Raw genomic sequence first — 27,500 nt, 5'->3', positions numbered from 1 at the left:
ACATACTCTGTGTGTGTAATGTACAAAATTGTACTATTAATATATGAATTCACACATGCTTCACGTTCTGCTTGACAGCTCGAAAACATGGCTTACCTGGCAAGCTTCTGCTAATACTTCAAAATCTTTCATCTTTTATCTTTTTATATCTGTTGGACAGACTAGGAAATGCGCACGTGAAAATGAAAAGATAGTGTGTACCATTTACTGCCCAGAGAAATGTGGGATTTTTATGATTTAATCTGCCATTTTTCATTCTTTTTTCCATTATTTTCCAGACTGGATTTCTGAGCATTTTTGCGAAGATTTTTTCATCATTTCGGCCTCACTTGTTCATTGCCACATTCGTATTCTACTGTGTTTTTTCTTTTTTTTTGGGGGGGCGTTTCGTGAATCGTTTTCATTATTTTCCCTTCTTCGCCCTTTACCTTTCATCTCCGCAACTATTATTTCTTTTTCTTATTTTCATTTATCAGCCATATTTTAGTTTTTTGAAACTTACGTAATACACTTTATTCATGTAGTTGTCAGTTCAGGTTTTCGTTTTTTAGTGATAAATGTTTTTTTTTTTTTTTTTTTTTTTGGGGGGGGGGGGTGATAGAACAATTCAGTTATATTTGTTAGGTAAAAAAAGTACTGCCACGTAGTACTTACACAATTCGAAATCCTATTTTTCATATCAACAAAAATATTCACGTGTTGCTCGTCTCACATACAAGATGCTTTGTGTGTCCCAAAACCAGATTTACATAATAATAGGAATACATTTTTATATTTCAGACTTTTCCCGATCCGTGCTGTAAAAACTTTTTTTTTTTTTTTTTTTTATATATATATATATATAGCAGATGCCTCCAGGACATCTCGTATTTCGAAGGCCTCCCTCCTTCTGTCCTTTGTGAGACCAGAATGAGTTAGGATGTCTTCTACAGAGACGCTCACCAGAAAAGTTTGTGTTGATCTAATTCTCATATTAGGTTTCTCCTCTTGTTTGCGATGCTGTTTCATCTGGAAGGGTTTAAATTTTCGGCAGCTCTCTCTCTCTCTCTCTCTCTCTCTCTCTCTCTCTCTCTCTCTCTCTCTCTCTCTCTCTCTCTCTCTCTCTCTCTCTCTCTCTCTCTCTCCTAGGTTTCCATGACTCTAGAATGGGATTGAAAGCGTTGTATGATAAAGAATTACCATAATGGCGCTTTATACGCTGTTGTTTGTACTTCTTTGGTTGTTTTTATTGGAATACCTGTTTCCTTTAGAGGCTTTACGAAAAGAGAGTAGAATAGAATTTTCACCTAATATGACAATGACAATGAATTTACAAAGATATTTGTGGAAACTATTTGATATATATATATATATATATATATATATATATATATATATATATATATATATATATATATATATGTATATATATATGTATGTATATATATATATATATATATATATATATATATATATATATATATATATATATATATATATATAATGAGATAAAGAATATATTTTGTGCTAAACAAGCCAAGGCATTTTACTCTAGCTAATCATGATCTCATGAGCACCAAACGTATCAAGTACCTATGTTCAAAAGTGGTGATTTATGTATGTTTGGTATATTTTATGCAAATTTCCAGCTTACTCGGTCAAAGACAGTGATCATGCCAATAATATACCGGGAGGTAAATAAAAACCTGAATGTGCCTTCGTGATTGGGTAAACACTCGGTGACATGTGAATTCAAATCAAGGAACTAGTTCTCCAGGAATTGATAGTCAACGAGGTCTTCATGCCTGTGATATATGGTATTCATTGAGCATTGCATGTCGTTATTTATTAACCTTCATGGTTATTATTTTGTTCGTACATATCTATTCCGATATATGTTGAGATGTTGATTTTTATTTTGGCTGACTCGTGGCCTTTGAATTATCGACATTGAGAAAGTGGGGCCAATAGACCAAAGAATGGGATGCCAAGTCAAGCCTTTTCACTTATACAAATTGTAAGGAACATTGATGTGATGAATTAATGGTGTGTCCTGTTATCTATTATCCCACGTCGCGTGGTACACAAAAAAAAAAAAAAAAAAAAAAAAAGAAAAAAAAAAAAAAAAAAAAAAAAAAAAAACCGCGCGCATTTACCATGATTTTTTTCGGATTTGTGACATCTTTTTTTATACTTGAAATTCTTATTAATTTCATATTTTAATATAATGAATAGTTTTATGTCATAGTAAAAACCTTGACATGTTCTTTAAGAACTGTTGACTTGAAAGTATGGCACAGACATATGTATATAAGATAATGTAATTGTCACTTTAACCATCGTAATATTATTTTAACTTCATTGATACGCAAACAAATAAAGATAAAAAAATATATATATCTATAAAAGTTGAAATAAACACTGTAGCCTTTGCATCTCAAGTAAGTTTCTTACAGTGAACTGGCGTCGTTACTGTCAAATGTTCTTATCCCTAGAGCCTCTGCAGTCGTAAATCTCGCCATGCTATTCATCCGGTTATTTACGCCATCTCATTTCCATCCGTCCTCCATTGCTTGGTGGTTCTTCACTATAGTCCATTTCTTTTAGCAATGCATATTTGCACCGACTCGCGGCGGTGCCCTTTTAGCTCGGAAAAGTTTCCTGATCGCTGATTGGTTAGAATTATCTTGTCCAACCAATCAGCAATCCGGAAACTTTTCCGAGCTAAATGGGCACCGCTGCGAGTCGGTGCAAATATGCATCGCTAAAAGAAATGGACTATAGGTCTTGATGCCATCCGTCCATGGGACGTTGTAAGGTTTGTGCCAGTTGGGGGACAAAGAAGATGAGAGATAGGATCCTGTTTTCAAGATGCTAGACGTCTAGAGAGCAGCTTCCTTTTAAATGCTTCTCTTGTCTTGGAAGGCGATGAGAGGTTAAAGGTCAATTTAGATTAATATTCATGCCTTCTCCATCATGAGGCTCAATACTACACAGTATTCTAGAAGTTTTATTTCAGCTGTGACCAAGTTGTGGAATGAGCTTCCTCATCAGGTCGCTTATCGGTGGAACTTCAAAAGTTCAAATTTGCAGAGAATATTTTTATGTCGAACAGGCTAAGTAAAGTCTTTTTGTAGTTTATATGTGAAAGATCTATTTAAGTAATTTTACTGTTCTTAGAATATTTTATTTTAATTGTACATTACCTCCCCGTAGTTTATTTAATTCCTCAGTTCCTCTCCTTGCAGGGCTACTTTTCCATGTTGGAGCCCGTGGGCTTATAGCATTCTGCTTTACAAACTAGGGTTGCTGTATAATATATTTAATAGATGTGAATGTATGTATTGAACGCAAAAAAAAAACTTTTCCGACAGAAATTGAAAGGGTGAGTAAATATTAGGGGATATGTATAGGTGGTAAAAAGGTTAACAGTATTGACAGTATTGAGCAGTGTTTTCAGATGCTCCAGTCTTGTGGAGGGAATGGAGAACATTGGCTGGTTAATTCTTCCCTTTTCGGTTAAAAAAAACGGGCTTGATATATATGCTAAAAATTTTTTTGATGAATCCAAAGCGTTGATTCTATCGGAACCTAATAAACCATAGTGATTTATTATATACGATGGTTATTATTATTAATTCTAGCTAAGCTGCAACCTTAGTTGGAAAAGCAACATGTTATAAGCCTAAGGGCTCCAACAGGGAAATTAGCCCGGTTAGAAAAGGAAATAAGGAAATAAAAAATGTACAAAAGAAGTAATGAATAATTAAAATATATTTCAAGATATTAAAAACGTTAAATAGACCTGTCATTATTATTATTATTATTATTATTATTACTTGCTAAGCTACAACCCTAATTGAAAAGGCAGGATGCTACAAGCCCAGAGGCTCCAACAGAGAAAATAGCCCAGTGAGGAAAGGAAACGAAAAATTAAATTTTCTAAGAACAGCAGCAACATTAAAATACTTATTTTATATAAACTATAAACTATATAAACTATGAAGAGAGACTCGCGTCAACCTGTTCTCATAAAATCATTCACTGCAAGTTTGACCTTTTGAAGTTCCACCGATTCAACTGCCCAATTAAGAAGATCATTCCACAATCTGATCACAGCCGGAATAAAACTTCTAGATTAATTTGCAGTATTAAACCTTAGGATGGTAATTTCATGAACCCTTCAGCTTTATCACATATCGCGAGATTCAGAAACAGCGCTTTTTTCGAGTGTTTTTTGGAATAACTTACTTTAATATTGAAATTCTGAACTATTTAATCAATTATAGTAAAGAGTGATTTGCCATTTGCTCTTTAATAAGCGATAACTTAATAATAGGGCACAGATATATACATATAAGATAGGAAATGTAATAATCACAAACACGCATATACACACACATATATATACATATATATACAGTATATATATATTTATATATATACATATATATATATATATATGTATATACATATATATGTATATACATATATATATATATATGTATATACATATATATATATATATATATATATATATATATACATATATATATATATATATATATATATATATATATATATATATATATATATATATATATATATATATATAATTGGTGTAAATTACACGTAGTTCCAATGAATAATTAAAGGCATCATGTGCATAATTATCCTTTTCGAGTATTTTACATATTAAATTTTTCCTTTGGGGGGGGGAAACTATTCTTTTCAGCATTTAATAAACGAGGACGAGATGTTCAATGAAAAATACTCCTTAATTCTTTTGCATTATTCATCAATACAGACCTGGGAGTAAGCACACGAGGGCCCGATTAGAGAGAGAGAGAGAGAGAGAGAGAGAGAGAGAGAGAGAGAGAGAGAGAGAGAGAGAGAGAGAGAGAAGAGAGATGATTTATTTTTCGTACTTGCCAGAACCCTAATTCTGGCAGGTGGCGTCTCCCCGTCTGGTAAATACTGTACAATATTACAATATTTACCTATAGTTCTGGTTTAAAGGCCTCTCATGAATGGTGGCAAAGGACAGTGACATTGCCCCATCAAGCAAGACAATGCCCCAGAGATTGATCATATATACATATGATCAGCGCTTAAGCCCACCTCTCCACCCAAGCCAAGACCAATGAGGGCCAGGCAATGGCTTCTGATGACTCAGCAGATAGACCTATAGGCTCCCCCAACCCCCAACCCCCATCCTTAGCTCACAAGGATAGTGAGATTACAGAGACCAAAGAAACTACCGAGTTTGAGTGGGACTCGAAACCCAGTCTGGCGATCACCAATCAGGGACGTATTTCTATCTGAGATAGCGCTATGGATAGAAACGACAAAGGAAAATGGTGGAGGGACGAAAAAGAAGATAAGATGGGAAAATTGGAAGATGGGGGAAAAAAAGAGTTGGAAGCTATCGAGTGAAATAAGGAGCACAATCTCCCGAAATTAGATCATACACGCGAAATATTTTCTTCAGGGAAATTGCAGGAAGGCGGAATATGAGAATACTTCCTCCTTCTTAAAACCTGATTATGTTTGATAATTAATGATAAATACTTCAGGTGTGTATGCTTAGGTGTGTTTATTCAAGAAAAGAAAAAAACACGAAATTAAAGACGGGTTGCTATTGCATGAGGATTGGATTTTTTTTTTTTTCTTTTTCGGCAACGGATAAGAAATATTATAATCAGCAGGAAAGACGAGAGACCCCGGGGGTGACACGGGGGTACACGAGCGTGAGAGAAAATCGATTGGAAAGAAAAATATAGCCCCTGGGTTCATTACTAGTATCAGAGTACGTGCGCATTCTCGCGTTAATACAAGCAGTCGACGTCAATCCAAAGGGGGGCGGGGGGGGGGGGTTAAGCAAAGTTCGCTCAGGTGTATCCACAGGTGAGATTGTTAAGAAGAACCATCGACTATCGTTCAGAGAGATCGTTCGTACTGCCAGATGTATGTGCTGATGCATACGATATTCACTATTAAAATCAATCCCTCTCTCTCTCTCTCTCTCTCTCTCTCTCTCTCTCTCTCTCTCTCTCTCTCTCTCTCTCTCTCTCTCTCTCTCAGTACGATATTTACTATTAAAATCAACCCTGATTCTCTCTCTCTCTCTCTCTCTCTCTCTCTCTCTCTCTCTCTCTCTCTCTCTCTCTCTCTCTCTCTCTCAATACGATATTTACTATTAAAATCAACCCTGATCTCTCTCTCTCTCTCTCTCTCTCTCTCTCTCTCTCTCTCTCTCTCTCTCTCTCTCTCAATACGATATTCACTATTAAAATCAACCCCGATATCTCTCTCTCTCTCTCTCTCTCTCTCTCTCTCTCTCTCTCTCTCTCTCTCTCTTCTCTCTCTCTCTCTTCTCTCTCTCTCTCTCAATACGATATTTACTATTAAAATCAACCCCGATCTCTCTCTCTCTCTCTCTCTCTCTCTCTCTCTCTCTCTCTCTCTCTCTCTCTCTCTCTCTCTCTTGTATACTATAATTAAGGATTTCAGGATAACCTGCTTGAGAGAATTTATTTTACTTATGAGCAATGCAATCTCTCTCTCTCTCTCTCTCTCTCTCTCCTCTCTCTCTCTCTCTCTCTCTCTCTCTCTCTCTCTCTCTCTGAATTTATTTCTTAAAAAGGTAAAAAAAAAAATTAAGTAAGAGGTTTGGGGTATACGAACCTACTTCAAATGATGCATGATTGTGGAAGACGAGGTGGATTATAATTTTGGGTTTCGGAGTGAAGAGACCCTCAGTAAATATTTGGATACCTTTAAAGGTACAGGACTGTTGGGTTCTTAATTGATTTTAGCTGTTGATGCGCTGACGCTAAGCACGAGTCCGTGAAAAAAAAAAAAAAACTATAGCACGTAGTGATGCTTGCTTCATTAGCGGATAGGGAACTCGCTCAGTTCTTCGCGTTTACATTTTTTTTTGCCGTGTGGTTTCAGATAAAAAGGATCTGGCGTATTGGAAACGTCCCTGCATGACGTTCTGCCAGACTGTGGTTCGAGTCCTGCTCAAGCCTGATAGTTTCTTATAGTGTCTGCAACCTAATCATCCTTTGAGCTAAGAATGTGAGTTTCCGGGAGCCTATAGACATCTTCAGCCATTGCTTTGGCTAGGGGCTAGACGGAAGTTCTGGGCACTGATCATATATATATATATATATATATATATATATTATATATATATATATATATATATATATATATATATATATATATATACATATATATATATGGTCATTCTCTACGGCATTGTCCTTCTAGCTAGGGCAGTATCACAGTCCCTTGCCTCTGCCATTCATGACCGACCTTTAAACCTTCAAATTATGCACAACTAAAACAACTGCTCGTTTTTAAAGATACACGACGTCTTCTTAGGTTCTCTTCACAGTTTTGTAGCTCGGTTTGGCAAAGAAGTTTCCCAGTGAGGCCGTGTGCTCTTTTGAATCCAGCGTACCAAGTGTATTTCAGGTTTTAAAGTGGTGCTGCTGAGGTGTTTAGCCGCAGCGTGTAACTAAAGTTTGCGTTTAAGGAGTTGCTGTCTTCGCTCGGCACAAATATGCATGAAGAGATTTATGGTCGTTTATAAAGACTCCTTGTAGCTGAATCCAGCTGTTCTTCATTATAAATACATTGATATTAAGGGCGGGAAAATGATTGATTGTGAGATACCTAGATTGAAGAAAATATTTTTTTTGTTCTTTAACTTTACGATGCACAGTTAAAAAAACCGTAATTTTAATCGGAAATTCTCCGTAAAAATATACTGTTCTCAGCCGTATTTCAGTAAAATACAGGCGACTGTAATTTTAACCATACTTTGTTTTATATTCTACAGGTTGGTGACCGTAATATCACTCCTTTACGTCAATATACCCCGTTTTTAAAACGGTAAACATCCAGGAATAAATGTTGCCAGCCATTTACCGTGTTTTAATGCAAATTTTTAACAGTGCAGGAAAACAATTCCAAACCTAATAATATGTTATTAAAGAAAATTAAAAGTTAAATTATCCAATATAATTTCTAGTATTGCGTAGACTGTTGCATAGTTTTTTATTGTAATGTCACTGGTAATAACATCATGTTAGTCTGAATACCTCAGGATCTATAGCCAATTCTTTTTAGTGAGGCAGATTTTCACCGACTCGCAGGGGTGCCCTTTTAGCTTGGAAAAGTTTCCTGATTGCTGATTGGTTGTAAAAGATAATTATAACCAATAAGATAGCAGGAAGCTTTTCCGAGATAAAAGGGCACAGCTCTGAGTCGGTGCAAATGTGCCTCATTAAAAAAATTGAGTATAGTTTATCATTGTATGCTTGTACAACCGAATAAGCGTTGTATGTGCATGTTTGTCTGAGCGAATATATGCTTTTTAAAGTTAGCAAGTTCTTTATAAAATTTTCTTTACCAAACACTGTAATTATTCCACACTTTGTTTTGGCTATGCAACAAAAAAAAATGCCTTTTTATGAAAAAAAAAAAAATGTATTCAAAATTGGCATTGCAGTACAAAATATACTCTTTGCGGAATATGAAATTAATACTGGGAAAAACACGGTATCGGTCAAGTAATAAATTTTAGAATTTCAATAACATGAATATAAAGTTACTGATGATCACAGAATATTGCAGTATATATATATATATATATATATATATATATATATATATAATATATATAATATTTATAAATATATATATATATGTATATATATATATATATATATATATATATAGATATATATATATAATAATATATATATATATGTATATATATATATATATATATATATAGTATATATTATATATAATATATATATATATTTATATATATATTATATATACTGTATATATATATGTATATATATATATATATATATATATATTATATATATATATATATTATATATATATATATATATATATATGCTTCATTACAATTGAGAATATAATACTTAGAATGAGACAGGTTCTTCTTTCATCAGTTTTATTCAACGTCCACAAGCTGATTGCACACCACTTCCTGCTACTCCCTTTAAAAATATATTTAATATTCAAAATTAAGTTTCCGTAAACGTTACTAATTCTCCAAATCTTAGCTAGAAATCTTTCTGCTGTCCTAGCTCTTCTACCTGTCTTTTTATTGTATCTGGTGTTCCAATTTTCTCCGTTTGCAATCGCATAATAATAATAATAATAATAATAATAATAATAATAATAATAATAATAATAATAATAATAATAATATTGATGATGATGACGTTTTTATTATTATTATTATTATTATTATTATTATTATTATTATTATTATTATTATCTTCGTTTCCCTCTTTATCCGTCTATATTCCTCTCTAGTTTGGTAGTTATCATCTCATCCTACTCTTCTCCCTCTGCAATCGCTACCATTCTCTTCGTTTCCCTCTTTATCCGTCTATATGCCTCTCTTGTTTGGTAGTTATCATCATGCCACCATCTTCTGGTTATACTCTTTTCCTTTTATTCTCTACAAATCATCATCATCATCATCATCTCCTCCTACGCCTATTAACGCAAAGGGCCTCGGTTAAATTTCGCCAGTCGTCTCTATCTTGAGCTTTTAAATCAATATTTCTCTATTCATCTTCTCCTACTTTGAGCTTCGTAGTCTTCATCCATGTAGGCCTGGGCCTTCCAACTCTTCTAGTGCCTTGTGGAGCCCAGTTGAATGTTTGGTGAACTACTCTCTCATGGGGAGCGCGAAGGGCATGTCCAAACCATCTCCACGTACCCCTCATCATCAATATCCACATATGGCACTCGTGTAATCTCTCTTATAAAACTATAAAAAAACTTTTCCTTACAAAAAAGGAAATCTCTAAATATCGTGTTGGAGATTATCCTGGAGCAAAGGTAAGTTTTCCAATTGTTACATACCTTTCGCAGATATTGGCAAATGCCGTAACGGCTCCAATGCAATATCAACCGGTGTAGCTATTCAATAAGTCATTGCCTTTAAGTGTCCTAGCGTCGCAGTACATGCTACAACAGGGATATTGCATATGTAGGTTATTCGGACGCCTACCTGACCTTAGTTTGTAAGATAATCGCTCTCTTAATATCTTTTGAAAAAAAATTGGCACAGTTATTTTTTCCGTGCTATAATAAGAACTTGAACGGACACTCGGTAGAGCACATACCTTCGCCTTATCATATTGTATATCATAAGTTAGGCAATTGAATTATGCATGCTTTGACACTAGCTTCATGCAAATCGAATAGAAATTAACTGTGATCTGAAGAAAAAAATTGGCTCTGAAAATTATTTTTTCCGTGCTATTATAAGAACTTGAAAGGGCATTCGGTAGAGCACATACCTTCGCCTGTATTATATTGTATATCACAAGTTAGGAAATTGAATTATGCATGCTTTGACATTAGCTTCATGCAAATCGGATGAAAATTAACTATGATATAGAAAGAAGACGTTTTTGACATTTTCCTTACCTTGAACTTGACCATTGACCCACGCTCTCAAAATCTAATGGCCCCTGATTCATGGCCAATCATCCCACTAAATTATATGAGATTCGGTCTAATAGTGTTTAAGTTATGCGAATCACAAACACACAAGACATACAAACAAATAAATACACTCGCATCAAAACAAACCTTCTCAGTGAAGTTGGCGAAGGTAAAAAGAAAATAAAACTACGCCGAGTATAAAAAAAAAAATTATATGTACATACATTTCACCAGCCCAATACCCTTAAAAGACGGCCAGTGGCATTCATTGCCTGAACGAAATTGGTCTGGAAACTGTAAAATTAACACGGTACATTCTCTGGTACTGGGAGTACATTAGCTCAAGATCACGCATAACCGGTCTCCTTTCCTTTAGGAGTTAGTAAGTTAACAAATATTCATTAAATCATCTAATATCCTCCACCCTGTTTGTTCAGGGAGGGAAGATTGGCTAATTAAGGGATTTGTTAAGGCGCGTTCGCTGTATAAAGTTTTCCTGTGGGAGGTAGCTTACGGTGGTAACATTATTGCTTGCCTCCCCTCTGGCGCTGCAGATGTAGACGGGAAGTTTTGGATGTCGAGGTGCCTTTAGGGGAAGAAGTGGAGAGAAAGAGGGTGGAGAGATTGAAGTTTATTCCTTTTAGTTGGTATTAACCAATTCCCTTTTCTCTTTCCAGGTAAGGGTGGTAAATTCCAAACTTGACTCCCATCTTCAGAGTTGAAGAGGTAGGAACAAATCTTTTGTGTATTGCCTGGGTTTACAAGATTTCCTTATGAACGGATCATATGAAACCATGTTTAAATCAAGGCTAAAAATTTTTATGGTATAGTATATCCACAGGTGGTTTTTATCTCGGGTATTTTTTTCCCTTCAGCATTTGGGTAGATCATTTATGTCAAATTTTAATAATCTCATCACATTTTGTTATTGACAATAATCGCAATACGCTTTTGTAAAATACATTTATGGGTTTCGTCGATTTTTTAGCTCTGGTTACGTATTGATTTTTAACCATGCACAACGTTACCCTGCTTGCAAATTATCGTATAGTCTATTAAGTTGCTTTCGAGTTGTGCATTTCAAACAAGTCTGTTGAGAAGTAATAGACTCTTTAACCCTTAGTGGCATGGTCATTCTATTTCCTATCTATCCTGATATTTTACCAGGACTAATTTTATTCTAAAATAATGCTTTCATTTATTGATAATTTGAACGCTCTTCCATTGATACTGGGAACAAATGAGAGGAAGGTTTTTTTTTTTTTTTTTTTTTTTTTTTTTTTTTTTTTTTTTTTTTGCGAAATATTTCTTTTAGTGTATGATACCAAAAATTAACTGGCCGTCTAAAATTTTTATGGGGCTATAAATAAAGTGTTCTTTCATCAGGTTAGGGTAGTAAGTAACTTTTAGTGTTTAGTTCAAGACTATTTTGACTATATAGCCCATGCTGTGGCTGAGAAATCTCTTTAGAAGATAGAATCATCCAGTAAACTACACACACGGAAGAACTGCTGGCTGTGTCCAGGATATAACCAACAGATTCCGTCATCAACACAGACATCACTTCATTCTCCACAACATCATATGATTCTGCCTCTTTAGGTAATAATCTTCAGTAGCTACTGTTAACATACACTCTTTGTACGTGCAGGAGACATCAATTCGAGGCAGAAGTTCTGTATGTCGGACATGACCAAGCTTATGTCAGTAAGCTAATTATTATAAAAACCAAAGTCAAAAAAAGATTCGAGTTCCGTTTCATCAGAAAAACCGATGGGAGAGAAGACTTTGTTATTGCACTATTTAGGATAGTGTATAAAATCGGACACAAAGATTTTAGAAAGTGGGAAAAGGTATAGTGAAAGGTTAAACATGGGCTACAGCCTTGGATTTAAGTAATATCAATATTCTTTAGTGCTGGCTACAATGCACCTTGCATACCCCAAGGGTCTTTAGATATTTAGTAGCAATAGCTATGTAGTGGCAAAAACAAGACCTGCCTTTAAGCCAGCAAATTGTTGTACAATTACCATATGGATGTAGGTCCAGAGATGTTGCTTATAAAGCTATAAAACTGATGTAACATCAAAGTAATAGTTCCGATTGTTTGTTTAGTAATGTTCCAGAGAAAATTTATAAATATTTTTCAACGTAGGGTATAGAAAAGCTGTAAAAATTTATAAAATTTAATAAAGATTTTTAAACTAGCACAACTAAGATTTGTTAAAAGCCAGCATTTTATTTAAATTAATTTTTTTATCACTTACGCAAACATGGCAGCATCCTCTTATCTGTTAATTATATTATCAATCCATTCAGAGAAGAATCTAACATCAGCATACACTCCTGGAACATCCTTTTGCCCACAGTCAATACCCCAGGAGGTTATTCCTTGGAGATAGTATTTACCAGATACGGAATCTTTGCATGCTAGGGGTCCACCTCCATCTCCTGTACAAACATCCTTGTTCTCTTCTCCTCCAGCACACATGAAAGAATCGTGCAATTTAAAAAATCTCCCCAGACGAGTCTTCCTCAGCAGCTCTTCGCACTCTCCGTGCTCTACGAATGGCAGCTCCACTATTTTGAGAATGGCTTGGTAGTTTCCTGCGAAGGCATCCTTTCCCCATCCTGAAGCAATGCATATTGATCCTGGACTTAGCACCTGCCGGTAAGCTGGCAAGCATATGGTGTTAATATGGTATTGAAATTGGATTGGAGCTTCAAGTTCAATAACTGCAATGTCGTTTCGTAAATTGTCTGCATTGAAATTTGGATGGGCATTGATATTGCCTATGTCAACATCTTGGTATGGAAGTGGTTCATCATAAACATCTACTTGATATTCTCCCAGCCGTATCTTGAAGTCTCTATAAGTATATCCATTAACACAGTGAGCACCTGTAATTAACCATCTATCACCAATTATAGAAGCCCCACACTTGTAGGTGTAATTTTTGAAGAACAAAATTGCTTGCCAGGGAAACTCTCCAAACAATGCAGAGCCTTTCCCTAGGTTATTATGTGATCTTTGATCTCTCCTGTAGTTCCTGATGCCACATTCTCTAGCTGGCAAATACTTTGGGTCTTTTATCTCAGATATACGACAGCAGACTCTCCTTGTATTGCCATCTCTACTTGTACAAGGATACCAGTCTCCGTTTGGTCTATATGGTGCAAATTTTCGGGATCTGTCCCAAACTTCACCTCTACATTCAGATTCGGGGATGCATATAGAGTCCTCGGGACATGTATTTGCCGCACGGCAGCAGACACCCCTACGTTGGCCATTAGTTGTGCAAGAGTACCATTCACCATTCTGTCTGTACGGCGAGAAGTTCCTGGCTCTGTCCCAAATTTCTCCTCTACATTCAGATTCTGGAACGCACTCCGAATCCTCGGGACAAGCATCTGCCCTGCGGCAGCAGACGCCCCTATTGCCACTTCTACCAATGCATGGGTACCAGTCTCCGTTTGGTCGATATGGTGCAAAGTTTCTGGCTCTGTCCCAAATTTCTCCTCTGCAGTCAGATTCTGCAGTGCACACCGAATCCTCTGGACAAGCATCTGGCCTGCGGCAGCAGACGCCCCTATTGCCATTTCTACCAATACACGGGTACCAATCTCCGTTTGGTCGATATGGTGCAAAGTTCCTAGCTCTGTCCCAAATTTCTCCTCTGCAGTCAGATTCTGCAGTGCACACCGAATCCTCTGGACAAGCGTCTGCTCTGCGGCAGCAGACACCTCTACTGTTACCATCTCTACCAATGCATGGATACCAATCACCATTAGGTCGATACGGTGCAAAGTTCCGGGATCTGTCCCAAATTTCACCTATGCAGTCAGATTCTGGAATGCACACAGTGTCGTCTGGACATGCGTCTGTGTTGGGACGATAACAGCAGACTCCCAACACATAGTTGCTCTTGTCTATGAAGCATTTCTTGAAAAAGAAAATTAAGAAAATCAAACTGTTGTCCCCTAGTTATTCTGAAATACTCAATTTTTCAAGTAACAGGAAATAACCAGGCATAACAAAAATTTAGATACCAAAATTATACATGATAATTTTCTGTAATAATAGCTTTCATCCGATATTATATGAAATCGCCCTAAAATAGAGAGAAATTGAGACAGTAAAAGTTGAAACGGTATTCTGTACTTTATCGTACAAGGTATACTTAGCAGAGCATTAACTCACGTCAGGTTCATTTGCACCACTGCATTCATATTCCAGTACACAGACTTCATTATTAGGACACCTGTCATGGGGCGCAGGTTTACAGCAAACTCCACTCTCATCGGGATTTGTATTTAATTGACATGTCTGGAACCTCTGCAATGAAAAATTTGGTTAATGAAAATATTGGTTGTTGAATGATTGGTTTATGCAAGATTTATTGACAAAAGGTCTACACTATCAAAGATGTATTAACTGATAAGGTCACCATACTGTGAATCTCTTGAAGTAGGCCATTAAGAATGCTATTTGCATTGATAAGACCTTATTTGATTACATGGCTAGAGTTTCACAGGTTTATTCTTTTTTAAACGAAACATAACTTAAGATTTAATAAACTTAAAATTTAAGCTCTCTACACCAAAGATACTTACTGTATTAACCCGTGGATTAATTATCCCAGTGCCATCTGTGTTCAATGTACCGTCAGCATTACACTGTCTACGTTCTACACAAAATTGTCCTGATGGACAAGGTCGAGGTGCAGTGGCACCTGGTATTCGGCAACATAAACCAGGTATACTAGGATTTTGTGGATCCGTACACTCCTGAAAGATATTTTTTCAATTTTTTTTTTGACGAAAATTCTCAAATTCTCTACAGATATATAAAAATCAACAGCTTCACTGCTAGTGTAAAATAATTATTATACATTCAATTTGGTACTTAAAGGAGTGTTGGTATGATCTTTAAGTGATAAAGAATGATCCATCAGTGCTAGGTAATAAAAAACAGGGTTCCAATAAGCCATGAAATAAAGTTAATACTCACTCTAAGAGGCCTAGTCCTAACATCAATTAAACCAGTACCAGAGGTATTTATTACTCCATCAATGCACTGGTAGTAGGGTACACAGGCGTGGGTGAATGGTTGACAACCTGAATCTCTTGCCTGTGCAAGTACTTCCTCACGTTCTTCTTCAGTTGCGGTGTGGCCTGGGTCTTCTGAAGCCAAGAAATCTTTGTCCTCGTGTGCGCAGTTCCCTGTATGGGAGTCGCAGGATTGGCGCAATTTCTTGAGCAAGTCTTGTGGGTTGAGACCGACATCTTGAGATATGCTCCCACTTAATAAAAGCATAATTATCAACGCCGTGATATGCATCTGGTAAGATATTTTAAAAGGATTAATACAGATTCAATAATTAAGTGTCAACATGCAAGCACTATCCTTAATACGTTGCTCAATCTTGGCTGGTTTAAAGATACCAGTATCTTATATAATACTGTAAATTGGGACTTTTAGACCATCGTGGGCGTAGTGAATACATTAAGGATAACTAACCCATCAAAATATTTGGTATATTCAGTATGCTTAAATGTAAGAATCTGTAGTAGTTTTCATTAAGCTTTTACCAACATAATTTAGCCCATACCCAATTGTTTATGCAGCATTTTCCTATATTCAAATTTGTAAGTTAGTCCCTTATTTTAGCCTTACTGTGTAATAACTGATGCATAAGCTTTTTATAAACTGTAACCCAGTTTTTCTTAAAGATTAAAAACTGAATGTGGGTCCCATGAATTGGATCCAATTCATAGAAATTTTGCCGCATAGGACAACGCCAGGTCAAGAGAGGCCTATAGTTGGTGAGTGATCTCTGTAGTTGGTATGTGAAAAATGTTAACGTTATTGGACAGTTTTATCGTTGAGGTTCTGGAAAAGGAATTGAAGTAAAAAGCTAGAAATTTGGTGAAAGTATCAGAAGTTGAAGAACTTCTATCTAGACCATGAATTTAATACTTAATTTTTAATACTAAATTAAAAGTTTTATTGAAAATTCATTTTTAAAGGTCAGAAGTGTAAACAATTTTAACGACCCTTACTGATTATAAATTTAATACTTCGTTGATTTTTAATACTTCCGTTAAGGTTTCTTTGAAAATTAATTTTTAAAGGTCAGAAGTTTAAACAGTTTAACATACAACAAAAACTAGCTTCTTACCTAATTCCAGTTACCTAATATCGCAAGAGGGTCTGCTCCTCTTTTATTCTTCTCCTGTACTTCCCTTTCTCCCTATTTCCTTAATCTTTCCCATCCCGAGTACCTGCCTTTGAGCTATAAACTGGATTGGATCCAGGGGTACTCTTCCTTTCCCCATATTCCTCACTTCCCTATTCTTATTGGTTATAAACAGTTTTGATGACCCTTAACTTGGTTTTTTAGATTTTTCAACTTTTTTTTAAATTATCTATCCTAGGAAAATTGTGACCACCAATAGTCCCCAATAATACCCTGCTCCAGGTTTGGTCGGAACAGATTGTGAATGGTTGAAAGTCAAACATGAAAACTGCGAATTACTTCCATTTTTAAGATACAGGAAAGGCTACCTTTCAGGTAGAGGGAATTAAATCAATATATAGAACATCGCATTTGCTTTACATTGAAGTATAAACCTGAAACTGCTATTTAAGTAGTAAGGGAGCTTCATTCCGACAATTTCTTTTAACCAAAAAGGCCCTTTTTTTTTTTTTTTTTTTTTGCCAATGTATGGTTAACATTATAAATTTTGTAACCTGGTTTCCTCAATTAGCTCAGATACGCATGGTGTCATAATTAATAACCGATTTTGCTATTGCAGAACAGTAAGTTGTACCAAAAATGCAAAATATTAAGTATCTTTATATCAGAAATAACCTTTTATCAGACCATATAAGAATTTGTTTAACGAATACGATTTGGAATGACCTTTAGGTGTGGTAGAATAAATTAAAAAATACAACACTTGAAAATGCATTGTAATAGATCTTTTCTTGCCGCTCGTCGTGTCAGGATACACCATAAAGTACCGTCGTTAGTCACTTAGGCAAGGAAAGAAGCCAATAACGAATCTTAACACAAAAACATCATATATTCAAATAGATTCATACAAGATTTTAATCACAATTTGTAAACTTTTGTATCTTAAATGAAAACTTGAAAGGCATAATTGTACCTAATGTTAATATCATTAAGTACTCGATGGAAAAGTAGTTATCGTAGAAGTAACTATCGGGATATTGGCTTTGAAATACATATAGAACTCTGTATAAAATTTAGAAAGAACCAATACAGCTAACAAAAAACGACCAAGTCTAAACCCTCCAATTGCAACCCGGATGAGGTAACTATCTTAAATGTGATATAGCTGGTTAGTTAACAAAATAACAATGCAGTGCTCTAATTAGTTTACATTTGCATTGAAAATTGAACACTAAATAAGATTTTATGCAGTAATTGGCCGCTTGCCTTTGGCTTGTTACCTTTTGTCAAGATAATTCCTACCTCATCGCATATATGAAATAAATTTTAAACTATCAAACGTAACCTATACAGCAAATTTACGGGTTTATAATTATTATTATTGTTATTATTATTATTATTATTATTATTATTAGCCAAGCTACAACCCTAGTTGGAAAAGCAAGATGATATAAGCCCAAGGGCTCCAATAGGGTAAAAATAGCCCAGTGAGGAAAGGAAATAAATAAATGATGAGAATAAATTAACAATAAGTTATTCTAAAAACAGTAACGACATCAAAACAGAAGTCTTAAATAAACTATTAACAACGTCAAAAACAGATATGTCATATATAAACTATAAAAAGACATGTCAGCCTGGTTAACATAACATTTGCTCCAATTGTTTAATTGAATACATCCTATGGAACACTCGAATAATCCTTAATCACATTCAAATAAAAATAATCACTTACGAACTGCTCAATTGCAAGAGTCTGTACTTACATTTAGCTGAATAATTAAGTCTTAACTCTAAGCCAAGAACTATCAATCGTGATAGATAATCGATTTTACCTTAACGTATACTGAAGTAACTGAAGCTCAAAACTATGGCTCCTGGACGTGCATGGAACACTCTGGAAATCACAAAAGCCTGATTCCATGCATGGGAGGGAACTGAACTTACCTTTGGCTTAGAACTTCGAGAATGAGGTGAGTGTCGTGAAGTTACTTCCGAAGACGAAACCCAGTTCGAACTTCCACGATGGAGGGAGGAGGAAATGGTCTATGGGGGTTGTTTGGTGTCGTTCAGTTAGTTGTTTATTTTCATTTTCTGAAAATCCCAATTTAAAAGTATGTCTGTTGAAAGGAATTTAATGTATTAACTGAACAATCTCTGTTATAAACAGTTGGTTTCTCTCTCTCTCTCTCTCTCTCTCTCTCTCTCTCTCTCTCTCCTATGCGTTTTCCAAAGTAATAGGAATTCTTAATGGTGCTTATTCTAGCAGTCCCCACTCTCTCTCTCTCTTTCTTCAATATACTTTCATCAAGGTATCAGAAAAAAAATCCTTAATGGTATCACACCAATCAACGAATGAGTCTCTCTCTCTCTCTCTCTCTCTCTCTCTCTCTCTCTCTCTCTCTCAGATAAGTAGATAATTATTCCATCTCACGAATCATCATGTTAATTTAATCAATGCTCACCCACTTTGGTGGCATTCTTTCACACCCACACATACAGCAATGAAAAGTATACACGAATCCGATAATTCATTATTTTTATTCTTTTTCTTTATTTACCTTCTTTTCTGTGGACTATTCTTTTTGTAGGAAACAGGAATGGTCCTAAAATAAGTGATGACCAGCAAATTGTTAATTGTATAAAGAATAAACTGTTAAATACATTTAATGTAAATATTATTGGATATATAAATCATGTTAAAAATATTTTCACAGATCAGTATGTTTCTAACTTAAAGACATATTTACAAGAATAATAAAATTGTATTTTTTTATATTAATATAGATATTATAATGTATATACAACAATGTAAAATATAATTTGTAAATAAATATTTCTTGATAGAAGAAAAAAAAATGTAAGTTAATAAAATGTAATTGTATTTTCATAATAAAAGATGAAAAAAAAAAAAATAAGTGATAGATTCGTCTCATTAGGAATTCATGTGAAGATGGTTTAGGTCAGGGAAGAGGGAAAATGGTGATGGATAATCGTAGCATGGCAAATTCCGACTTATATCCTTTGTTTACTTAAACTAGTTTGCCAGTTAAGCATAGACTAATTTAGTTCGTAATTATTATTTTGTATGGGGTAGGAGAATCCTGATTTCCAGGTAAATAGATGAAGAGAAATAATGAAATTTTCTAATTAATTCTATATATTCACTGTTAGTATTAGTTTTTGGTAGAGCTTTGGCAACTGTGATTCCAATAATAAGGTTGTTACAGGTTTGGTAATATTTAGGATTGATTGCGAAGGTAAAGGCATTTTACTCTCATTCGACTGTATCATGATTTAAGGTTGATAGCCCAGCGCCATTTTCCTTGATGCCAACAAGTATCTGTACCTATTTACAGGTGAGGAAACCTCTGGGTGGTTAGATGGGATTGAATCCCACTCCAGAGATTCACAGCTGCGAGCTATCAACTATTCGATCACGGCCCATAAACTATACTTTAGACACTAGTTTGGTGGGACTGTGGAATCTATCAATCTTGAGCATGGATTGAAGTCGGTCCCACTCAAAGGTATTCCCTACATATCCGATTGAACTTCCCACACACACGCGTATATAATAACGAGCAAGTGTCTGGCGATATATATATATATATATATATGGGGGGGCAGTCTTTTGACTGTCTTGACAGTACTACATTGGATCCTTCTCTCTGGTTACGGTTCCCATACACACGCGTACATAATAAAGAGCAAGTGTCTGGCGATATATATATATATATATATATATGTGTATATATATGGGGGGGCAGTCTTTTGACTGTCTTGACAGTACTACATTGGATCCTTCTCTCTGGTTACGGTTCCCATACACACGCGTACATAATAACGAGCAAGTGTCTGGCGATATATATATATATATATATATATGTGTATATATATATATGGGGGGGCAGTCTTTTGACTGTCCAGACAGTACTACATTGGATCCTTCTCTCTGGTTACGGTTCATTTTCCCTTTGCCTACACACACACACACACACACACACACACACACACCAGTAGGGCCTATTCTTTACATATTCTCTTCTGTCCTCATATGCCTGACAACACTGAGATTACCATACAATTCTTCTTTACCCATGGGGTTACTGCACTGTAATTGTTCAGTGGCCACTTTCCTCTTGGTAAGGGTAGAAGAAGGACACTACGAAATCAAACCATTGTTCTCTAGTCTTGGGCAGTGCCATAACCTCTGTACTATGGTCTTCGACTGTCATGGGTTGAAGTTCCTGTGCTTGAGGGTACACTCGGGAACACTATTCTATCTTATTTCTCTTCCTCTTGTTTTGTTAAAAAAAAAATTTATAGTTTATATAGGAGATATTCATTTTAATATTGTTACTTTTCTTAAAATATTTTATTTTTCCTTGTTTCCATTCCTTACTGGGTTATTTTCCCTGTTGGAGCTCCTGGACTTATAGCATCCTGCTTTTCCAACTAGGATTGTAGCATAGCAAGTAATTATTTCTATGTATATATATATATATATATATATGTATATATATATATATATATATATATGTATATATATATATATATATATATAATATCCTGTCATGCTCATCGGCATTGCCTGAGATATATTACTTCTCGGTCTCTCCCCGTCCCTGAGATAGGGGGAGAGGGAGTTTTCATACCCTGGACCCAGGTGAGAGTGGTTATAGTTAGGAAAGGGGGAGGGGTTGGGAAGGGTTGAATATGTGTGCTTGCGCATGTGTGTATATTTATCTAAAAATATAGTTGTTATTTTTTATAGGTCGCGTACACTAGTATAATTAGATTATCCCGGATCTTTTGGCGTCTTACCTCTCTTGACATTGCTTTAAACATTATAAGTAAAGTATGTGTATGTATACAATCAACTCTTCTGGTACGACTTCTTTTAAAGGGAAGCCTATGTATAGAAAAAAAATACATGTATACGAATTCATATGCCTTAGCAAATGATAGTTTAGTCTCAAAATGTATAATTGTTCTATTTTTTATCCTTTTTTATTTTACATAGGACGAACAAATGTCAAACATCTCGTTTATGAGATTAATTTGTTGAAATTAATCCGTTTATATGTTAATCTGTTGGTGTATTAACCCTTTCATGTGAGTTCAAGGTTTTATCTTGAAAGTGAATTATGATCTCGATTTTGTTTTAAATCTATTGTTGATATTAGTTGGAGCTTAATAATTACCGATTAAAAAACAACTACTTTACTATGATTTTGAAAGATACGTTATTATTATTATTATTATTATTATTATTATTATTATTATTATTTATCTATTATTATTTATCTATTATTATTATTATTATTATTATTATTATTATTATTATTATTATTACCAGTAGGATGCTGCAAGTCCTAGGGCTCTCCAAAAGGGAAAATAACCCAGTAAGGAAATAAGTATATACTCTATATCTGAGAAGTAATGATTAAAATATAAAATATTTCAAGATGAGTAACAACATTAGAATGAATTTTTCATATGTAAACAACGAAGACAGTCTTATATCAACCTGTTCAACATGAAAACATTTGTAGCAAGTTTGAACTTTCGTAGTTCCAATTATTCAACCACATGATTAGAAAGATGATTTCACAAAATGATCACAGCTGAAATAAAACTTTTGCCATTCCGTGCAATGTTGAGCCAGATGTTGAAGAAGGCAAGGCTGTTAGAATTAACTGCATACCTAGCACTACGTACAGGATGGCACAGTCTGGGAAGATCTAAATGAGAAGGATGGTCAGAATTATGAATAGTCTTGTGCATCATGCATAAAGAACTAAATGAACGACGGAGGCATAGATTGATATCAAGATCAGGAATAAGAAATTCAATAAAACGCAAGTTTTGTCCTACAAATTAAGATGAGATTCAGCAGCTGAAGACCAGACTGGAGAACACTACTTGAAACAAGATAGAATGGCGAAATAAAAATTTCTTCAGAAAAGGTTGATCACCGAAAATCTGAAAAGACTTTCTCAATAGCCAAATTTTTATGCAAATGAAGAAGAAACACCCTAATATGTTTCTCAATAGTAAATTTGCAATAAAGAATCACACCTAAAAATTTAAAGGAGTTGTATTAGATAAAGAAACTTTATCAATGCATAGATCCTGATGTTGAGGCGCCACTGTCCTCGACCACCTACAATGATAGTTTGAGTTTTGTTATGGTTCAGCTTCGTGCCCTTACCTAATTTGCGCCATCCAGTAATTCAAGCTGGTTCTCTATTCAGGGATTTAACAACTGCAGATCTACATTTAAAAAATGGAATTGAGGCAAAGAGAATAGCATCATCTGCATATGTTGATCTGTATTAAGGGATTCAGCAACTCCAGATCTACATTTAGGAGATGGAATTGAGGCAAAGAGAATAGTATCATCTGCATATGTGGATCTCTATTAAGGGATTCAGCAACTCCAGATCTACATTTAAGAAATGGAATTGAGGCAAAAAAGAATAGTATCTTCTGCATATGTGGATCTCTATTCATAGATTTAGCAACTCCAGATCTACATTTAAGAAAGGGAATTGGGGCAAAAAGAATAGCATCATCTGTATATGTGGATCTCTATTAATCAAGGGATTCAGCAACTAGATCTGCATTTAGGAGATGGAATTGAGGCAAAGAGAATAGAATCATCTGCATATGCAATGAGTTTGTTTTTTAGGCCAAACCACATGTCATGTGTATAAAGTATAAAAGGTGATGAGCATCTCTACAAGGAAATCATTAACTTTACATAACAGCAGTGCATTCATACTATGTCCTGTGTCCTATTTCCCCCCCCCCCCCAGAGACAGTAAGATTAGAATGAATGAACCTTGTTTCTCATTTTCCCATAGTCAGTCAGTATATTTGAATTCATATGTATATATACTGCATTTAATTCAAGGACATTTGTTTCTAGATTGTATATTTTGTAATGGTTATTTCACGGTTGCATACCATGCAATAAATTATTTACTCACAGAAATCATATAAACTTTTAAAGCCTGATAAATCTTGTTCAACACTATTGCCTGAGCCAAGGGATTTATTTGCAGCCTCGCGTAGTTATTTACGCTCATTCCACTGTGATGGCTTTATTGGAAATCCGAATAATGAATTTGGAATCGGAGATCAAATGCAGTGGAGTTTTATGCACCATTTGAGAGGGATGATGCAACAGCTAATAAGCCCCTACGTGGGCGACGGATTTTGTTCGTGAAATAGGGATGTGGATTCATGTTTAGTCTCTCTCTCTCTCTCTCTCTCTCTCTCTCTCTCTCTCTGTCTGGGCTACATTATATATAGGAACCAATATTATACTCATATATATATATATATATATATATAGTATATATAGTATATATATATATATATATATGTGTGAGTGTGTGTGTGCACGTGTGTGTGTGTGTGTGAGCACGCGTGTGTGTGTTTGTACATCGAGTCATTAACAGGAAGGGTGGCTCCAGAGAATCAATAACAAATGTCGCTTTCACATTCAATCTAAATTTAACTACGATTTTATGGATGAACATCCAGTGCAGATAACTTCCAAGTCATCAATTGTTTCATACACCAAATTTCCTACTCACACTGAAACATTGTCCTTCATATATAACCCAATACAGCACTTCCCATATATTAGGACCTTCTCTTCTTTGCTCAAGGTCACTTTCCTCTTGGTAAGGGTAGAAGGGGCTCTTTAGCTATGGTAAGCAGCTCTTCTAGGTGGACACTCCAAAATCAAACCATTGTTCTCTAGTCTTGGGTAGTGCCATAACCTCTGTACCATGGTCTTCCACTGTCTTGGGTTAGAGTTCTCTTGCTTGAGGGTACACTCGGGAACACTATTCTATATTATTTCTCTTCCACTTGTTTTGTTAAAGTTTTTATAGTTTATATAGGAATATTTATTCTAATATTGTTACTGTTCTCAGAATATTTTATTCTTCCTGTTTCCTTTCCTCACTGAGCTATTTTTCCCGTTGGAGCCCCCGGGCTTATAGCATCCTGCTTTTCCAACTAGGGTTGTAGCTTAGCAAGTAATAATAATAATAATGATAATATCAAACATTCAGTAATTTTTATGTCTTTCCTTCTGTATAACATACCGTTGCATCTTCTCACCTATTCTAACATTTCTCACCTTTTCCATTCGTACCACATCTAAACTACATAAACAGTTTTAATGTTTTTCTTTCATTTGCATTCATCATTCACACTCCATATTCATAAAGGAGATTTGGCACAGTTAATCCCTTCATCCATATCCACATCGGTTTCCATAGACACGAGTCTTTTATAAGTTTTATTGCGCTGTTACCCTCCTTGCTGCCCCTGTTTGTTGGCTTACTTCTGCTCTTATCCTACCACAATCCTTTATTTCTATTCCTGAATGTATATACAAATTAAGTGTTTTCAGTCTTCGACCTTCCATATTAACTGCATTGATCTATCTGTCTAGGTTGCCTACATCACCTTTACTATCAACTCTCTCCTTTTGAAAACACTTTCAAACCTTTTCCGTAGTTTTTACCAGATCTGTGGTACGTTTTCCCTGTCCCCAATTAGTAATGTATCGTCTTGAAACATGAAATATATATCACTCCCTTCACGGCCCATTTTTCTCGCAACTTTGGACCTCCATTTATATTCCTCCTCTCACCTTCTCAGATAATGAATAGGAGTGTAGACATAATACAGTATTATCTCATAACCACGTTTTACACCAAATTAGTGTCTCTTCCAATTCTGGATTCTACTGTCTTCTCTTTTATCATAAAAAGTCTCATTGGTCTTATCAACTTGTATTCTACATCATATTATATATTCAACACCAATAATATTACGTTTCTATTGATTCTGTTATAAGATATATGCTCAATTTTTTTAAACGAGGTGCATTTGCACCAACTCGCAGCGGTGCCCTTTTAGATCGGAAAAGTTTCTTGCTATTTGATTGGATAGAATTATCTTGTCCAACCAATCAGCGATCAGGAAACTTTTCCGAGCTAAAAGGCTACCCCCTGCGAGTCGGTGCAAATCTGCTTCACTGAAAAGAATTGATTATAGTTTTTCTCTGTATTTCTAAACTTCTATTTGTTTGAAGAAAATTCTTAATTTGCACTATCTGTTTGTTCTTACTTTATCAGTAATTTTTGTGTACTGATTTTGTAGATTCCTTTACCATCTATACCTTTATACAGAGGAGCAATTATTTCCTCATCCTTTCCACTGGAACCTTTACCTCGTCCAATTATACCTTACAAAGTTCGGTCAGCCACTTCTTAAACCCTTTCCCCGCTATATCACATCATCCAACCTGAAATCCCCTCAACCCTTTAAATGCTCTCCTTACATCACCATCAGTCTCTGACAAGCAATTTCAATCTTCCACACACCCTTTTCTTGTTTTACATTATTCGTCTGTGTTTCTCTTCTCCTCTTCTTCGCTGAAGAAAACTTCAGAAATGATGACTACATAGATCCAGGAGTGTAGTCATTACAAACTGAATTTTTCAATTCGCATCTTTTGTTTTATTAGTCTCTTTTGTTCATTAGACTTTCTTTCTTTATTTTCCTACTTCTCACTATCACTCTCAAGTCCTTGTTTACTTTTTCCCGTAATTTATTTATTGGTTTATTTTTATTTATCAATGGTTTTCTTGATTACTAATATGCATTCTTTCGTATAATTGTAATTAATGTTCTTTCCTTGCATGTAGTTGCATCTCAAATAGTCTTTGGTTTTATACAGCTTCCTACACACGCAGTTACACCTCGCTGATATTTAGACCCCCATTCCCAAATTTTACGTTATATTACCCCCCCCCCCCCCACCTATTTCTGTCCTGAGTCCGGTGTACTTTCAGTGAACTTTCTTGAAGTGTGATTTCACTTTCGTTCTTACCAGTCTTGATTACAATCGCAAATACATCAGCCAACTAGCTCCGCCATCTTCTCTAAGATAACAAAGAATCCAGTACATTTGTAATTACTATTGTTATATTTTAGTATGATTAAGCCTTTTCTAGTAAGGTGGATTGCCTACAAATAAAGCTGCATTAGGGATAATACCTCTACGGACATAATTTTCACAGCGTTAGCCACTATATATAGGTAAAAAAAAACATTTGTCATTTCTAATCACTTTCTCACACACTGCACAATTCACTTCTATTTTGCTTGATCTCACTGACTTCCTTGATAATAAGACTCTTCTGTGCAGTGCATCCTTTTATCCTTTTCTTTATAGATCTTACCTTCTTCAGAAAACGTGCAAATGATATAGAATTTTCATCAATTGGTATTTTTCATTATCCCAATATGACGAGCCTATCTCAAAACGCTAATCTATCGTGTCACACTAAACATTTGAACATTACCCTTTTACTATTTCTGTGTACCTCACATTTTTATCGAATTCGAATCCTTCTTACTATTCATCATTGTCGTAAATAATTCATCTCTTCTTAAACTTTCTCTATTCACTTATCGGTACAACAACGCTTTGTACATCTTAACTTGCCTTCCAATTGGTGATGCCATTCATTACCCAGTCTTTGACGTGACTCAAATCTCGTCTCATCGTACACTCAATCATTAAATCTACGCCCAAGTGAATATAGTAATCAATTGCTTCCATTGTTCCATCGTTTATTGGTTCATCACATTCAGTCTTCACTGATCATGTTCAACTGCCTCCTCTACTGACACCTTATAACTCTTCAGTAGCCCAAATGGACACAGTTTCAACTGCAAACTTCAGCCACGTTAGTAGTTCCA

The 27,500-nt window shown here is 35.1% G+C and overlaps 2 protein-coding genes across 6 annotated transcripts in view; one reads left to right on the top strand and one right to left on the bottom strand.

Annotated features, from left to right (window-relative positions):
- Positions 1-27,500, top strand: part of LOC137617241 (glutamate-gated chloride channel-like) — a 959,538-nt gene that overhangs the window by 446,275 nt on the left and 485,763 nt on the right. The window lies entirely within an intron of this gene.
- On the bottom strand, positions 12,670-19,177 carry LOC137617683 (uncharacterized). The gene is made up of 6 exons (XM_068347682.1): positions 19,163-19,177; positions 18,645-18,743; positions 15,509-15,838; positions 15,112-15,285; positions 14,699-14,833; positions 12,670-14,440 (listed from the first exon to the last, which is right to left on the bottom strand). The coding sequence occupies exons 1-6, from the start codon at positions 19,175-19,177 to the stop codon at positions 12,785-12,787; spliced, it is 2,409 nt and encodes an 802-aa protein (XP_068203783.1). The 3' UTR covers positions 12,670-12,784.

Source organism: Palaemon carinicauda, chromosome 23 (genome assembly GCF_036898095.1).
Source record: "Palaemon carinicauda isolate YSFRI2023 chromosome 23, ASM3689809v2, whole genome shotgun sequence".
NCBI classification, from domain to species: Eukaryota; Metazoa; Arthropoda; class Malacostraca; order Decapoda; family Palaemonidae; genus Palaemon; species Palaemon carinicauda.
Note: the sequence above shows the minus strand (reverse complement) of the source record. Positions and strands in the feature narration are given on the sequence as shown.

What these genes read in the sequence shown, in the direction of transcription:
- LOC137617683 (XM_068347682.1), bottom strand. An exon ending in CTCGAAGTTCTAAGCCAAAG is followed by an intron (nt 15,839 to 18,644) that starts GTAAGTTCAGTT and finishes ATATCTTACCAG; the next exon opens with ATGCATATCACGGCGTTGAT. An exon ending in GTGGTGCAAATGAACCTGAC is followed by an intron (nt 14,441 to 14,698) that starts GTGAGTTAATGC and finishes TTCTTTTTCAAG; the next exon opens with AAATGCTTCATAGACAAGAG.